The following is an 18,523-nucleotide window of genomic DNA, read 5'->3' as shown; positions in this document are numbered from 1 at the left end:
CCTTGGATCTAATTTGTGTGATTACAAAATGTGTAATTTTGTGGCCCAGCCTGGCCCCATCATGCAGCCGCTGTTCAGCAGCAATCAAACCTACTGGTGCTACTAACAATGTCTCTGCTGAAACCAGGACACGGGAAAGACAGTACAGCACCAAATCAAATTAGGGCAAATGCTTTAATGCATTTTGATACACTGGCTTAAGTATCTCATAAATGTCATGCTTTTACTGCCCTTTTTGCAAGAGGTTTTGCCATATACACATGCATTAACTATACGCTATATTTTCCATGCAGCCCAAGGCTCTTCTCTCCATAGTGGCTCAGGCAAGACAAAAGTTTGGACACCCATGATCCAGTCCAAACTCCTTGCTTAGATCTGAATCAGCTAGGGTGGTTTGCTGCTAAAATTTCAGCTGGGTTTAGGATTTCTCCAAGTATGGAGACTCCACAATTCCTCCGGGCAATCTGTTTCACTGCAGAACCAGCATCAAATTAAAAAAAAAAAAAAAAAAAAAAAAGTTTATTATGTTTAAATGAAATTTCTTGTATTTTGGTATGTGCCACTGCCTTTTGCCACACCACTGTTCACCACTGAGGAGAGTACGGATCTGTTTTCTTCACACTTTATCTTTAGGTATTTACACACATTGATAAGATTCCCCTGGAACCTTCAGTTCTCCTATCTGAACACTCACAGCTCAGTCAAATTCTCTTTGAATAATAGCTGAATCAATCAATTCCCTTAACCACTTTTGGAAACCTTCAACAGAGTCACTCCATTACTCCCAGTTCATTCTGGAGAGTCCAAATAATAGTTATATTTTTAATTTATTTCCCATCCTTTTGAATAGAAGTAAGTAAATATTTTCAGGCATGCAAATATTACTGATCATCTATGAGTACATTGGGTTTACTTTGGAAAATATGACTCAAACATCCAAAACATTTATCTGCCATCATCACCAAAAAGAAACAAAAACAACAACAAAAACCTCACTACAGTTGTAGAGGTCCGTATTGATCTTCTTCCTTAGCAGGAATAACTATTACAAAAATGCTTATCTGTTTAAAAATTACATTCTAATAAAAGGAGATAAATGTCATGGTTATGAATATGTCGAGCTAACAAAGTATTTCCAGTGGAAAGTGTTTCTAAGCCAAGTAACCAAAAGCATGGCACAGTTTTCTTTTTTTGTAATTAAAGATATGTATAATGTTTAATCCTACATGACACAGAATATTCTAACATAGTCTTTCCTAATTAAAGCATATCATCACACTGCTAATTTCAGGACCAGGAAAATGAAAGTGTTCTCATTTTAAATAGTCTCAGATAGTCTCTACAGAAGAATAATATACTGGAGAAGTAACTGAAAATTTCTTTGAAACCAAACCAAAACAAAAAAAGGACTTGAGTATCCTAAAAATCTCTCTTAAACCTGTTCGTTTGTTTGTTTTTGTTGTTGTTTCTGCCATCAGGTCTTCAGAATTTAAGTAATAAAAGAACCCACAATTTACCTTGTACACCTGCAACAGCACGTCTGTCCAAACTTGTTTGCTGATTGTCTCAAATGCACTGTCCTCCAGAATTAACAGTTGTTTGTTGCTAAACATAACTAACTTTTTCTTAGCTCCTTTTATCAAGTTAGCTGTGTGAGCCTTCAGATAAAGGAGAAATAATTATTTTCAATACCAATTTCAACAGTTTGGATAGGAAATTCACAAGAGAACAATAATCAATTCATGATATAAATGAGTGATATGCTCGCTATCATGCAATAGTGATCAGTACTAGAACCATTTCCAATTCAACACTACATCAAGAATAAGGTAATTACAGAATCAACAGGAGACGAAGGCAGCAATCGGAACAGATAATCAACACAATGGATATTTTTAATAAAATTGAAAAAAAGGTAGAACGCAGTAAAATCAATTCCATTTTGGGAAAAAAAAAATACAATTAGAAACCAGTAATAGGTATTAGAAGGAATGGGAGAAAAATATCTAGGAGAAAGATATGAATACCAGCATCAACTTAAAGTTCTGATCACTCTTATGCATGCGTTTAGGTTTATGTAATACAGAATAGACAGAGCAGTAGAATTACTATTGACCCACACAGAATTTCTGTTTTGAAACACTAATACTTGCATTCGGTCTTTTTTTTTTTAAAAAGAAAAAAAGTAACAAAAAAATACAAACCTACCTGCAGCGAAGCTTGCGTTTTAGTCCACCTCTTATAATCCTCAAGTTCAAACAGGTATTCTGGCATAACATGGGGAAGACTCGCTCCTTGGCTTCTAAAATTATTAGGAAAAAAAAAAAAAAAAAAAAAAGAAGAAAAGTTAACAGGTAGGCAGGATAACATTTTCTAAGCATAGTTAAGTTTCTCAACTTATTAATCTATGTATAATTGCTCTATCTGAGTACACTTGGGATGAATGACCCAGTTTTAGTAATTACTTGATAGCTCTTATTTGTGACATTTATGTTCATTTCCAATGCCTACAAATACCTGATGCTAAAAGCAAGACACTTTCAGTGTATAGTGAGCAAGGTAGGGATGGGTTGGACTAGATGATTCTATGAATCCTTACTAGAAATGCTCCTTCATAAAGAATTACAGTGCAAAGTATCAAAACATTATACACACATTATACACACATTTCCATCTTGAAGCCAAAGGATCACTATTACATAACATTAGTAGAATTAAAACTTGATGATCTGCTTGTAGAACTGATATCAGAAGTCTTACACGTGTAAAAAACAGGTAGTTCAAAACTCTGTTGTCACACTGACCTGTCAAATGTTCAAGGGAGTGCTAATGCAATTAAAATGAGTGCAGTAAAAAATGCAATTGCAATAAGTAGCACAAATACTAAAAGAATCAGTTGAAGAAATAATATTTATAAATTCGGATGTTGATGGAAAGAGGGAAAAATATTTTTTCTCAGGATAAGGATAGCACAACAGTTTCCTGATTTCCAAATCAGAAAAATTCTATCATACCTAGATTTTCATTGCTTTTTGTGTTTTCAAAACAGCCAATATGAAAATAATTGGATAAGCTTTTCTTGTTACATAACTGGTCCCTCACACAAATGAAGTAATTATACTTCTCTGGTACCATACAGACCAAAAATCAATTTCCTTTTTACATCAACATCATATAGTACAGATAGTTCGAAATTAGAAGCATGATGGCTTATTTTCATCCCACTTAATTATATAATGCCAGTAAGAGCATGGTTTTGACCCCATATTTTATATAGCAACACTACCAGATTATTGAAATTTCATATTTCATAAAATTATCCAGCATGTTTCTTAAAACAGAAATATTTAACCAAGGACCCAAGATAGCATCAAGTTAGTAGCCTGGTTCTAAAGCTCAAAATGTCTGAAATTCCCATTTTCAATTAAATCACAAGCTCTGTTCTCTGAAATCCTTTCAGAATTTCTGTTCTTTCCAAACACTAAAAGGAGGAAGCTACACAACTTCCATCTATTCAGATGGTCTATCTTCCTTTCAAAGGTTATAATTGGTGGATAGATTGGAATAGTGCAATCTATGATTTTCATCCTCAAAAAAGCTTCTTACATATCAACATTGCTATATCATCACTGTGTGAAGCTGCAACATGGGAGGGTCAGATTGGCAATGAGAAGCAGGTTCTCACTGAGAGGGTAGCCAGGAACATGGCCCTAAGCCTGCCAGAGTTCAAGAAGCATCTGAACACTCTGAAACACAGGGTTTGATTTTTGGATGGTCACGTGTGGAGCCAGGAGTTAAGGACTTAAGTTCATTGCTCTTCAACATCTTTATCATGTACATACACAGTGGGATTGTGTGCACTCTCAGGGAGTTTGCTGCTGACACCAAGCTGGGGTATGCTGATGATAAGACAGAAAGAAAGGATGCCATTAAGAAGGACCTGGACAGGCTCAAAAAGTGGGGCCTAAATAAAGCAAATGAAGTTCAAAAAGGTCAAGTATTGCACCCTGGTGAGGGAAATCCCAGACAATATTACAGACTAGAAGAATTCATGGTGAGCAATCCATGTGCAGAAAGACGTGAGGGTCCTCATGGAGGAATGAGCAACATAAGCCAGCAGCATATGCCTGCAACCTGGAAAACCCAACTTTATCCTAGGATGCATCATAAATGAAGTGGCCAGCAGAACAAGGAAGTGGTTGTTTCCCTCTACTCTGAATTCTTGAGGCCTCATCTGACATACTGCATCCAGGTCTGGGGCCCCCACTACGAGAAAATTGTGGAGCTATTCAAGCAGGTCCAGACAAGGGCCACAAATTAATTTTACTTATATTGTAAAATGCCCCTTTTTTTTCCTTAATTGCCACAATAAAATACCAAATGAGCTTTTTCATATCAAGAAAAATACAATTTATTCTTAGAACATTATTTGAAACAGTGAAAGCATCCTCCTACTTCAGTAGTTGACAAACTTGAAAGATGAATTACACTTAATTCGAACCATGCTGACCAGAAAACAGTAGTTGGTGAAAGAAAGCTGAAAACTGTGTTTCTATTCTCTGTGTGTTCTCTGTTAGAGATAACATGAAGCATAAGGTAAGCAAAACAACTGATTGCTTCATTGAAGCTGTTATAATATAAACAAGGTACTTGAAAAGACTTTCCTGGTTGACTTCCTTGGAAAAATATTTCCTCTTGTGCTGCTCATTCTCAGTGTTATGAATAAACACTTGCATTCCTCAATTTTTTTATTTATTTATTTTTTTAATAAATCAGGTAAAGAGACATTCTCGCTATCTCTCTATTTATCCAAGGTACAATGACATCTGAAGTTAGACAAAAGTTAGTTTGAGATAGAGCCTATAAAATCCCAAAGTTAAGACTGACGGACTCTGAAAGGGACATCAGCTGCCAACTCATAATACAGGCCCTCCTGACAGGAACTGAACAGAATGAGATTTGTGAAATTTAGGACCATTAATAAGGGTAATAGGATTCAGCAGAGGAAGCACATCTTGAAGCTACTCTTGACAATTTTCCTAGGAATATTAATGCGACACCAGACCTAAGGCAGTGGCAAACAAAAGGTTTTTCTTAGGTCAGAATTAAAGAAGTCTCTTGCCCCTTTGAACTCAGTAAAACAACAGTATACTAATCAAATAGATGAGAAAACCTCTTTAATTCACTTAGAGAACTGTTTGGTATTGCATTTCCACAAACTCAATCCCTTGATGTCTGGAAAGATGTAATGCTTCTTAAGAATAATCAGCAGGGCAGCATTAATAATATGATGGTAAAACATTCTTAGCATACCATTGCCTAATGATTCCAGCCTTTGAGATGCAATGAGAAAATAGATTGAGATTGTATCCATCAAGTCTTTTATTTAGTACCAGAATGTACACTGAACTGGTGAAAACAACAGGAATATGTAAGCAGTTGTTCTCATTACTGAAGAAAGTCAAAGATACCATTCTGACATTGCTACCATGATTCTTCTGAATCATCTGCCACTATGTTATCAGTAATGCACATAAAAATGTTGTTCTGCCTCTTATTCAAAAGTTGCAGATAAGAATCCAATGTTATTGGACACAGAGGAAATCTTTTTCCTTCCCTGCTACTGTTACAAGCATCCTAAAAGGCAGGGTTTTTTACAACGTCAGTAGACTTGGTTCTCTACTAAAATGATTATTAGTAATACTGCTATTAATGAAGATTCAGACAGCATTTTCTTTTTTACAGGCTTCCATCAGGCTTTTTGATTCACTGAACTGAGTAAGCTTATGGGATCTAGTAAGGTGACAGGATTCCCAGGAAGGTGGAATTATTGAAAGTACAATTTTGTAACAGAACAGAAAAAAATAGTTTGAGATAATGGTAGATAAACAGCCTGGTATCCCATATCCATGAAGTTTTTAAAAGTTGGAATTTACCACTCTTATGAGTAGTTCTGTTGATAGGTATCCTGGAAAAAATACTTGCTGATGGCACTACATTCATTACTATTCTGTTTTTAGACCTGAAGTATGAGAAACATACATCAGCAGACACTAGTATCGCTGCAGCTTCTGACTCTTCTGTTATAAGAAAAGCAGTGTATATTATAAGCTTATATACAACTACATCACTGCCCATTAAAAGAAGCATGTATTAAAGACAGAAAGTAAACAGATCTTAAATTGCAGGTTAGCCCCTTGAACACTACAGAGGGTGCTAAAAAGATGTGGGATTTGAGGGCTTCAGCTGATCTTTACAGATTTCATGACATTACACTTTCTCTGAAAATAATCATCTTCCATTTCACAGCAAAGGACAAGAAAGATGAAGAAGTGTTTGTCAGTTTTTATCTGCACCATCTTTCACAGCTGCCCCATTTTACATGATAAAATAAGACTGCCAATGAAGGTTGATAGTATCCAAGTCTGTTCAGCAGCAGGAGCAGTGTTCTCATTCCTTGGTGTTATTAATACAAAAGACAGCTACATTACAAGATTCACAAGAAGTATTACTGAAGCCAGTGATAACAGAATAACTTGCATCAGTGGAATAACAAAACGATTCATAATAAATCTGATCTGATTATCTATTTGGTCTATCTGCTCAGTCTAAGAGATGAGGCTAACAGTCATATTCTTTCTAAACTGTGAGCGGAGTTCCTCTGGATTCCCTGTGTGAAATGTAACACTACCAAACGAAATCTCAGTGGTACCTGCAGAGGTTACCTTAGTAAAAAATAATTAAAATTTATAATGCAAAAGTCTTATATCTCAAAAGATGTGGCATAAAAGAGTCCCTAAACTTACAGTTTAGTTGGAGCTACGCTAATAAAAAGTGGGAAATGATAGAAATTTTATCACACATACTTACTTAAGGAAAGTAAGCAATGTAGAATGTTGCCAGTAGAGCTGTATCACTCGTTCAACCGGATCAAGAGGCAATGACTGGTTCAATGTAATGCCTGGTAACAACTGTCCACTCAGGTGGAATAACATGTCGTAAATAGTCTTAGTATTTTTGTCAAGATTTTGTTTAAAAACCTTCCCTTGGGAAGAAGTCATTTGGACTTTACAGACACCACTAAGAGAGAAAATGTTTCTGACATTACTCTTTTAAACAAGCAAAACAATCTAACATTATTTTATCACTGACAATGATAGATTTAATAAACCATGATACAAAAAATAGCTACAAGAAGGCTAATAAGTATTGTAATTTTTTCCTTTCCACAGAATTTTTTTAAGTATGTGTATGGGAAATTGGTAATCACAGCCTGAACCACTGATTAATCAGCTGAGGCAAGTTTCAGATCAGCTGTGGGAGCACAGGTGAGGGTAATTCAGCTGTGCTCCCGGAAGGGGGTGGAGGCTGACTCCACCTCCTCTAGACCTCATTTAAGGGCTGACCACCACTGAAGCAGCATCACTTTGAGATTGCCTCAGTGTTTTCCAGCAGACCGAAGGTCTCTATTGGGTGAGTCTTTCCTTTAGATAACCTATTAGATACTTATCACCACCTCTCTTGTACTATCTTTGCATTATTGTCGCTATACATCACTGTACAGTATGTAAGAGTTTTGAAATTTGTGGAACAGTTAATAAGTTTATATGAAATGTTTCATACATAAAAGACTGTTTATCACTGCTTTATGCCAAACATAACTGATTTCTATCATGTTTACAAATGCCTACGTGTGTCCCAGTAGCACGGCATCTATGGTACTGAGTACCAAAACAGAGTCAATTAAGTGATGCCACTGAGATCAATACATTTCCAGAGTGTTTGTGAAACTGTTGATAATTATAAAGTTTGCTTCCCCATCTGTTTCTTATGTGGGGAAATATATATATATATATATATATATATATATAAAACATTTCTGAAAACTTATGTGTCAACAAAGTACAAACAAAGAAACAACTGTGTTCATTGTGGGAGGAAAATAAATTTCAGATAAAAGGGCCACATCTAGTTTTAACTGCATATTCAGCATACACTGCATTGTGATATGAGAGTACTGTACTTAGAAAAACATTTCTGAAAAGGAAAAATAACACCTAAATTACATGTTTATATATAAAAATATATGTAGTATAGATGCTACAATCTTAATATAGGACTGTGCATTTGACAGTATTTATATAATCTGAGGAATGTATAATGTATATTTCTATATTATTAGGCAGACACAAGTTAGCTCTATGTAGATATGAATTACCGTCTTAATGAATGTGGTATTGAAACAGGATTTGGTCCTGTAGACCAGCCAAAGAGAGTGAACCAATTCTGAATAGCAGTTACAGTTTTCTGAAAAATGATCTCTTCTTTGTCCTCATTAGGAAAAAATAAGTCAGATTCATTTTCTTTCCCATCACTTTGACTGTCATCTTCACTACCTTCAATCATCTTCTCAACACTTTCACACCTTTCAAGACGAGCACCTGAATGATAGAAAATGAGGGAAAAAAGAAACAAAAAAAAGATTCCTTATTTTCCTGTCTTGGTCTGATATAAAAATAGCAATTTTTTTTAAAACGCAGAAGTGCCAATGACATACAACCATTAATGACAAATGATCAATTTATTTCAAGAATAACTACGTTAAGTGATGTGTGTATGTCTTGGATATAGAAAAAAAATGTTTTTGCAACCTAATTTCACTTAAGTTATTATCAAACCAGATAAAAAGAAAAAATCAGACAAGGCTTTCAAAACAATAGTAAGAAATGACAAGAATCTTACATGCAGTTCCAGTAGCTACTGCTTTACCAACTAGGCACTGATAGTTCCTCATCCCAACCACAGTGCATGGATCAGGAACTGAGTTGTGTTCAAACAGTTTATTGGACATTCTGTAGGTACAATTAAGCTTACTCCCTCACCAGTAATGTCTTCAGACTTTTCTCCCTTGCTAGGTCTTCTACCTCCTCCACCTTGATCTGGTTAAAGCTTAGATTGCATACAATTTTTGTACAAAGACCTAGCAATATTATTGCATAAAAGGGAAAAATACAATCTAGCAGAAATAGTTGGTGAGGGGTCTGGAGTACAGGCCTTATGAGGAGCGGCTGAGGGAGCTGGGGTTGTTCAGCCTGGAGAAGAGGAGGCTCAGGGGAGACCTTATAGCTCTCTATAACTTCCTGAAGGGAGGTTGTAGTGAGCTAGGGGTCGGCCTTTTCTCTCGTGTAGACAGTGATTGAACTAGAGGAAATGGTTTCAGGCTGCGCCAGGGGAGATTCAGGCTGGACTTTAGGAAATATTACTTCTCGGAAAGGGTAGGCAGGCACTGGAATGCACTGCCCCAGGGAGGTGGTGGAGTCACCCACCGACCATGGGGGTGTTCAAGAAACGTTTGGGTGTTGTGTTGAGGGATATGATTTAGCTGGGAAGTATTGGTGATGGTTGGAGTGGATGATCTTTTAGGTCTTTTCCAACGTTGATAATTCTGTGATTCTGTGAAAAGCAGTTGCAAGAGGTCAAAGAGCTTAAAGTGAGCAGCTGTACCATACCTGACCAAGAATCATGTATTACAGAAGTTGAAACAAAGGAACTTGAGGAACTACTGCAGGAAAGTGATTGAGGAGAATAAAATGGATGCAGAACAACTTTTCCACTACTGCTGTCTTTATCTATAAAACAAGATTAGAAGCAGTAGTTGAGTATAACACTACTGTCAGCACTCTTAACAGTTTATGAATAGATACCTGCTTTTGTACTTTTCCTTATTTTATGCTCTTGTTTAGTCAAATGAGAGGTTATTTGACTTATGATGAAAAACTCACTTTGGTCATTAGACTGGGAATAAAAAACACTATGTACATATTTTTTCCATTAACCATATCACATACAAGCTGGGTCTGCATACTTATTATAAAACAACTACCAGATCAGTGCTAGTTTGAGAATTCTGAATCATGAACGAAATATTCTTAAGGGATTTAGACCTGCAGGTAGAGAAATTAAAGTCTGACCACAAATAAATCTTTTGACAGTTTTGATTGCTGCTGTTTTTTGTACTAATCTAGACTCTGATTATAAAATTGAAATGCCAGCATAACTACTACTGGCTGAGGGGATAGGGCAGTGCAAAGCTTTAACATGTGCTGACAACTATAGATAATACAGATATTATACAAATAACTAATTTTGATACATAAAGGTACAGGAAGTTTTAAATACAGGCTTATTAGCAAGTATAAGATGTAGCAATTTAATTCTTTAAGCATCAACAAACAATACTCTTCTTTACTGTTTTATGTAGGTTGCTCCAAAAGTAATGCCTCTTACTTAATTCCATGCTCACATTCTCTGTTTGTTCTCCATAAGCATTCAGCAAGGGTTGATGAATGTCAGTGGGTGCCATTTTTTCTACATGGAGATATTAAACAACACACCTTTGTTTCATATGCACTTCCATGTCAGATACCGTTGTGTCAGACTGCCCCTCTGCCGCCATCTATCACATGGCAATAATGTGTAACAGAACGTTGGCAGGAAGGTTCAGCCCCCACTGCCACACCACCAACAGCTGCTTCTAATGTCATGGATCAGCATAATAACATGAGGCATTACTTTCAAAGCAGACCTGAAATAAGACATTCTTTATGATATATCTTTGAACACACGTCCAAAAACCTGAGTTTTTTTTCAAGTTCTCTGGTCTTAAATACAAATTAAAAAATCCAAAATATTCAAAACAAATGGTTTTCCCTTTAGAATAAATATGAACATATGTAAGACAAGATTTTGCAGATTCTGCTTTTCATTTAAAAATAAATAAATGACCAAGTAAAGGAAAAGAAATCTCAAAGGGGTACATTTGTGTAAGAACAGGCATGAGGAACTGCATTTCTTAATCAATAATTTCCACGCATCCATGAAAAAAATTTATCCTGAGATCATAAGGCAGCTCAATTACAAGAAAAATAAATCCCCCAAATACCAATAACACTCTTCCTTTGCATTACAGAGATTAAACATAGAAATAAAAAGATTTATAAATAGAAGCACATGAAAGACAAACCTCACATGCCTAGTCTTGAAAAAATACATCTTAGAACTACACAACATAAAACAGGACACAGAACTAGGTTTCAAGATGGGGTTTACCATCAGTATACAAGCTAGAGCAACTGCATTAATGTCTGTCTTTATCTACCAGAAAGATGAATGCAGAACATTTTACACTTCAGAGTGGCTTATAATGAGAAAACACAGTAATAGATAGCCATTGATACAGCACAAGTTTCATGCTTTAATACTGTATTTCTATATTCATGCATTCATCACTTTGCAGAAAAGCTTTACTGGATCAGAGTTTATGTTCCTATACATAAACTCCACCATGATTTACAAATATTAATGCTAGATCCACACAAGTTACACTGCAGTCTGACCTAACATCCTATCATGGATGAAAAGGATCTCTACTAGCTACTTCTGATATTAGACTCCAAAACAAAAGAGTAACCCAGTGTTATTTCTAATGAGATACACACACCCAAAAGAGAAGGACAAACTCTGCATGTATCTATTTTTTTTTTCTATTTTTATTTTTTTTTATTTTTTTTATTGCTGGCATGGTTGTCCACAGGACAAAAACAAAGAGTATGTGGTTAGATATGTGGAAGTAAAGGCTTACTGAATATGTTTCAAAGGCACTATGCTGTGTAGATATTGTTCAGTCACATTAAACAGCATTTCACACCAAAATAATCTGTACAAAGACATAAGATGGACTCAAGGAACTTAGCCACAATTTTTTTTTTCAAAGACCACATAAAATGACATTGTAAGCAAACTAATAAGGAATCAATAAAGAACAGAAGTATTCAGTATAATGGCCTAAACTCTTTGGCTTTGCCCTAAAGGGAGAGCTACAAAGCCTTCCCAAAAAGCAACTCTGGAAAAATGACCAGTCATTCACAAAAACCAAATAAATAATTAAATATAATAGACAATACTTTTCCACTTTTTCATCTTCATTAATTTGTAACATGATCCATGCATGATATATTAACTATCACCTGTATCTGAAAAAAAAAAAAAAAAAAAAAAAAAAAAAAAATTACATCTCCTTGCTAATCTCTTTTCTAGCTTCACAGGTATGAACTCTTTCCTCTCAGATAATCTGAGTAACACATATTTTAAGTCAAAGCAATCTTAGAAACCAGTCTTCAAAGAGAAATCTACTCTAAGGAATGATCTGCGTACCCAAAAAACTTCTCAGTTTCATCAAAATGAACAACTGCAGAAAATATAATTTAACCCAGACTTAAACCCCCTTGAGCAGGAGGTTGGACTAGATGACTGACAAAGGTCTCTTCTAATCTGAATCATGTTCCTAATCTCTTCCCATAAGTAAAGAACACTGGGACAGGAAAGAAAGAGACTGGTGGGGAGAGAGTGTTGGTGGGGCAGGCTGAGACATAGGCAGCCAGAAAGACACATTACAGATTTCTAGTCTGCGATTATAGATTCTAATAGGTTTTAAAATACTGCTACGCTCTCCAGCCTTCTAGAACAGTAATTAAAAATACTGAAAACCACCCCCAAAAGTCAATTAATAACTGCATTTTACCATAACATCATGTAGCTTTCTTCTTCTTTGCTTTCTTCAAAAAATATCTAGCTGTTGGCCTAGAGACAACTTATAACCACATTCTATCAATATAATATAAATGATGCTAATTTGGTGTCTATTCTTTGGGCTCTTTACTTATATTTTTAAAACTTCATAATACTTTAAGATTTTGTATTGTATAATATTTTTCAGTACACATTATCTAATCATCTATATGGGTTTATCTCATTTCAACAAGAAAATAGAAGCTATTAATCTGTTCTAAATACTTAATTGCAGCATCCCTATGTAATAAATGAAGCAAAATACTATCCTAAGGATAGCATACCTGTTATTGTTATAATGGTAACAATAATGGAGATGCTCCAGACATTATATAACGTGAAGAGGCAGAATGCTGACTACTTACTGCTAACCAAAGTAATCTGTTGTTCAGAGCGATGCAAAGCCAAATATGAGTGTATAGTGAGAAGGCAATTCTCTGCCGTTGCAGCAACCTGAAGTGAAAACCTGATCAAAACAAAACACAAGGTAACAGTTTTCTATTTAGCCATGTCAAACAATTACATCAATACAAGAAGACAGAAATAAAATACTCAGACCCACTTCTTTTCTTCCTTATCCTGGTTTAGGATAACCAGGATTGCTGAAACAGGAAGGGTAGCATGCCTCCACATCAGAATTTATTTACTATGGAGCACGAGTATATCACTAATCCCAAACTCCAAGAGTTAAAAAAGAATTTATAAAATAAATGAACCCTATATTTGAAAAGCAGTTAAATACAGCTGCTAGCTGTAAGCCTACTAAAAAGAGATTGCCAAGCTGAAGTCTAGGCACATTTCCCAAAGAAGGTGACAGTGTTTCCTTTCATGAAACACTGAAACCTGGGACAAGAAAAGAACTGGAAGGAATTACTAACTGACTACCTTTTAATGATCTTATCTCAGATTATTACGATTTTGTTAGAGGCTAAGGTCAATCACATTATGTCTTCCTGAACTTCCAAACATGAACAAAATCAGAAATAGCATAAGGTTCCCCAGCTGCTCAGTGACAGAGAGCTGTGGAACATGGGAAACACAGACTACAGCATATTTGTGTCATCAATGATCACAGCAATGCATCTGCCCACTACAAAGGTGGGCGACCCATGCATCCAGGAGAGGCCCATGGAAGAGCAGGCTGTCCCCCTGCAGAACTGCTGGGACAGCTGCAGACTCCAGGAAGCCCATGTGGGAACAGTTCAGGAAGGATGGCATTGTGGCAGGGACTCACATGGGGAAGGGACATAGAGTGACCAAGGAGGAGCAGCACAGGCAAAGAGTTATGGACCGACCACAGTCCCATTCTCCATCCCACTGTGCCTCTCAAAGTGGATAATGCAGAATGTGAATGGGAGGACGGTACTTTTAGTTTGATTTTATTTCACTTTTATTTCTTACTGCTTTTTCCTCCCTCTCCCCTTCCCCCTATTTTTACCCCTTGTTCTTTTGAGGAAGGGGAATGAGAGCACAGCATGATGGTATTTGAGTGTTGATGTTAAATCACATTCAAAGGCTTTCTTTAATTTAGATTTTTCAAGTTGAAGGAAATAATTGTCATAGCTAAATATTTCTTCCATTTCTTTTATACTTGGTCAAAACATTCTTGAATTTTGTTACATCAGCCCTGTGAATGAAATGTCATTTACTCTGCTTTAGAGCCAAAAGGAGGAATAGAGATTAAAAGCTGTAATTGAAATTAACTACGAGTTCTCATGTAAGGCAGTCATTAAATAAACATTAATGCATTTTCTTATGATCCATTTAATGTAATCTATGCACACAGTGAATTACTTGCCTAGAGGACAAATATATTTTTTATCTACTTCCTCTTATAGCTGCACAGAAAGTTATTTGCCGTGTCAAAGGCAAACATGACGTCAAGGTGTTGCCAAATTCAACAGTATCTATCCCTTACATGGTATCCACTCTGATTTACAAGAAAAAATGCTATTATTTATATGGACTTTATATAAACTATGCAAATCAACTGAAATTTTAAGCCTGGATTTAGAAAAGCAAAACAGTGTAAAGCATAAGTGTGGTGGTTAGGTACTGGAATAGGCTCCCCAGGGAGGTGGTTGAATCGCCATCCCTGGATGTGTTTAAGAGCCGTTTGGATGTGGTACTCAGGGATATGATTTAGCAGAGGGTTTTGTTTGTTTGTTTGTTTGTTTTTTAAGAGATGGGGTACTGGTTAGGCTGCGGTTGGACTTGATGATCTTCAAGGTCTTTTCCAACCTGGGTAATTCTATGATTCTATGATTCTATTTCATTTTCCTTTATTTCATTTTAATGACAAATATGGAAAAGATCTTATTACACTGAGAGAGCAGAAAGGATTATTTGTCTATAATAAGATTTAAGAAGCTGCTTGTGTACAATATAAAAAGTTATTTTTAATTAAATGTTGTATCTTCTCAGCAGCTGTATTTCAGATCTCATCATATACCCAGATTATCCTCTCCTCATAATTACTTCAAGCTTTATCACACATTTATGAATAACATCCTACACAATGATTAAATCTTACAACTAAATAAAATGAATAAGTGTTTCTTGACTGATGACCTGTACAAAGAAAAATATATTCCAATACAAGCAGCTACAACTGAAGTGTGCACAGCCCTTGCTTCAAAACAAAATAAAACTTGTTATTATGCTTTTAAAAAAAAAAAAAAAAAAAAAAAAAAAAAAAAGAAAAAGAAAAAGAAAAAGAAAAAAAGTTCTATGCTGTAGTGTGAGATTTATTGAAAATATAAACTGCAGGAACAGCTTTTCATCACAATGATGTCACACTCTCCTCCATATGCATACACTTTCTCATCCCACAAAGGAAAGCAATGAACTGAACAGACAAATACTGAACACGCAATACTGTATTTGATCTCCATTTACCAGAAGAAGAGAAGACCTTCTGGACAGTTTTTCACCATACGTTACTTTCTAGCAAAATTTAATTCTGATCTGTAATGCAGTTGCCCTAATCTCCCCATCTTTACTTGGTGAGTACCTCTAAACAGTTCTACTCTACTAGTCTTTAAAATAACTAAAATCCCCTATAGACCTGCTAAGTTATTCAGACATATCTTCTTGAATTTTTGGGTACAAGGAGAATATCTGAAGCTTTTGATAGAACTGAAATTTGTGTGATTCTAATATGTAAAGATTTGCAAATATATGATAAACGTCAACATCTTTTCCTGATACCATCAGAATAAAAACAGAAAAGATACTCTACACTGTCATAAACATTTCATAATAATAATAAATTTTAGACATTGGAGTTTGACTCAAACCAAAATCATATACCACACAGCACAGAATGGACTGCAAAATTTTAATAAGGCATTTTACAAGAAGTAGATTACTTCAAAATAGGAATTATCGGGTTTTGTTGAATCAAGATCATGTGCCTCCAAAGCAATCTCAGAAGACAGAAGAATTACCAGTAAGGGTATAAATAAAACAAGACCTTAACATGGTAATTTGATAAATATTACCTTAGGGACAAGTTTAATTTTGTGTTTAGGAATTGTAAACCAGTTAAATATATATATATATATATATATTTCTTTTTTCATATATATATATATACATCCATTTTTAAATTTCATAATTTTTTTAAATATTTAAATTTCATAAATTTTCATATATATATATATATATATCCATTTTTAAATTTCTTTTTTTCTTTTTCCAGAATTTTTCTTGCTTGCCTTTAGCCAACAAATTTTTATTATAATTTCAGTTTTATATTCTCCTCTGGCAGTTTGGACCATACCCCCAAGTGAATTTGAATTGCACATATTACCTGTTTTCATCTTTATCAATGAAGAATATGCTCCTTAAAAATGACACTGGTCTAGATGATTCAAAGCTGATATGACATATTAGCTCCATATTTGTGCCATCGGATGAAAGAAGAATATTTTGTCCGTCTGGGAACCGTATAGAAAAAGGAGAAATCCCATCACTATCTTCAAGTTCAAGATCTGGAAGTTCAACCCGAATTCGTGAATTGCTGTATTAAAAATAAATAAATAGCAATGGTGATTGTGCACAAAGGATGAGAGTAACGAATATGATTCACAGATTCATACATCTATGAAACTGTCTTTTACAATTAAATAAAGAATAACTTCAGTCTGCATGTACATATCAAGTGAATCTAACTGAAGACTTCCCTTAAATTTGTTTTGTACAAATGTATCTCAGCATTTTAGGATTAACCACAATAGCTCAACATCCAGATGAAGAGAAATCTTTACTCACTGTGCTAAAAGACTTAAATGTTACGTCCTTACTGATGCTTTCTCAGAGGCGTCCTAAGCCTTTCATTCATATACATTAGATTGCATCATCACAAATTAATACACAACAGCAGTATGAAGTGGAAATTTGTCAAGATATATAAAGTTTCTTTCCCCAGTTATGTAATTTTAGGTTCTAGTTCTGAAATGACAATGCAAATCAGTCCAGGCCAATATTAAATCCTTTCAGATGCAAACCTCTAAGTAACTTGCACTTGGCTTCACAAAGAAGAGTGAATTCACTTTTTCAGGAGAGAAAACAAGAATGACTTGAATTTTTGTAATAAATTTATTTTTATATTTTTACCTTAAGTAATCTTGTGGAATAATTTTGATGGCCATTTCAGTTTTCACATCCAGAGGAACTGGCATCAGCATTAGAAAGGGAGGATCAAAACATATTTTTGGAGACTTGACAGTACCAGACAATGTTACTTTGTAACGTGATGGATTATTATTTACACACAGTGACGTTTCAGATGCATATGTCCCAGGACGAACTGTTAAAAAGTTTTTAAAAAATATACATATTTACTATAAATTCAACAACTAAAAGAGTTACAATAAGAACTTTCAAGAACTGCCACGAGTCCTGTTTCTTAATTGAAATGTAGTTTAACATAGAGAAGAGTTATATCAGAAGATTTATTTATTAAAAAAAGTTTAGAATAACTGTTTGTAGAAAACCAGAAATCCAAGAATTTATCACAAATTTTTGAAATTGTTAATTATCTTCATTAAACTTTTTCCCTGTTTCCAACTAAATGGGTGCCAGTGAAGAATTTGTGTACATTGTTATACAGAGTTGTATATAAAGAAGCTAGACATAGTTAGAAGATAAGCCCTTAAAAAAAGAAAAAAGGGGGAAAAAATGCAGGAACTGAAAAGTCAGTCATAAAACCTTTCACTTCAGTAGGAAAAACTCTAGAAGATGGAGGTTGTAACATTCACTTTGACTATTACACAATCAACCCACCTTCCAGAGGCACCAAATTCATGTTAATTTACTGGCACATTTGGAAATACTATTATGAATTATTAATCTAAATATCGTGGAACATTTAATCAAATTACTTCAAAGCATACTCAAGGTTCTTCCCCATATAGTAAAACTTAACACTGCATACCTATGAAGTTCATTATTACAAATGCTTCATTAATTGTGTCTATCGTATGGGTTTTATTCTACCTGATTTTCTATTAGAAGAGTAATTATTTTCAATGAAGATGTATTACAAGAGGGCTACAGATCATGGGAAAACATTGAACATCAAATTAAGAGCAACTGACTTTTACAATTATTTACAATTTTCTGTAAATAAAAGATTCAGAAAAGCAGTGAAAACACAAAGGACTTCAAATGTTAATTACTTAGTAGTGTTCCTTCTATATATTTGTTCACATTTACATATACAATATTTTAAATTACTGAATCAATTGTTTGTTTTTTTTTTTGCATGTTGTTCTTCGCTTCAATCTTAATACATTCTCACAATATGAACATGTAACTTGCACAACCATTTCACAAATAATTGTTTCCTCCTTTAAAGCAAACCATCTTTCAGTTAGCTGGGCAAAGATCA

At 34.8% G+C, this 18,523-nt stretch overlaps 1 protein-coding gene across 1 annotated transcript in view; it reads right to left on the bottom strand.

Moving 5' to 3' along the window:
* CFAP47 (cilia and flagella associated protein 47) overlaps positions 1-18,523 on the bottom strand; it is a 221,468-nt gene that overhangs the window by 163,508 nt on the left and 39,437 nt on the right. The window contains exons 25-32 of the mRNA XM_072339839.1: positions 17,248-17,440; positions 16,442-16,651; positions 12,986-13,093; positions 9,510-9,619; positions 8,219-8,441; positions 6,871-7,080; positions 2,209-2,302; positions 1,518-1,658 (exon numbers count right to left, since the gene is read on the bottom strand). Of these exons, the coding sequence (XP_072195940.1) occupies positions 1,518-1,658; positions 2,209-2,302; positions 6,871-7,080; positions 8,219-8,441; positions 9,510-9,619; positions 12,986-13,093; positions 16,442-16,651; positions 17,248-17,440 (1,289 nt within the window). The remainder of the gene's footprint in view (positions 1-1,517; positions 1,659-2,208; positions 2,303-6,870; positions 7,081-8,218; positions 8,442-9,509; positions 9,620-12,985; positions 13,094-16,441; positions 16,652-17,247; positions 17,441-18,523) is intronic.

Source organism: Excalfactoria chinensis, chromosome 1 (genome assembly GCF_039878825.1).
Source record: "Excalfactoria chinensis isolate bCotChi1 chromosome 1, bCotChi1.hap2, whole genome shotgun sequence".
NCBI lineage: Eukaryota > Metazoa > Chordata > Aves > Galliformes > Phasianidae > Excalfactoria > Excalfactoria chinensis.
The sequence above is the reverse complement of the archived record's forward strand: the minus strand, read 5'-3'. Positions and strand labels throughout refer to the sequence as shown.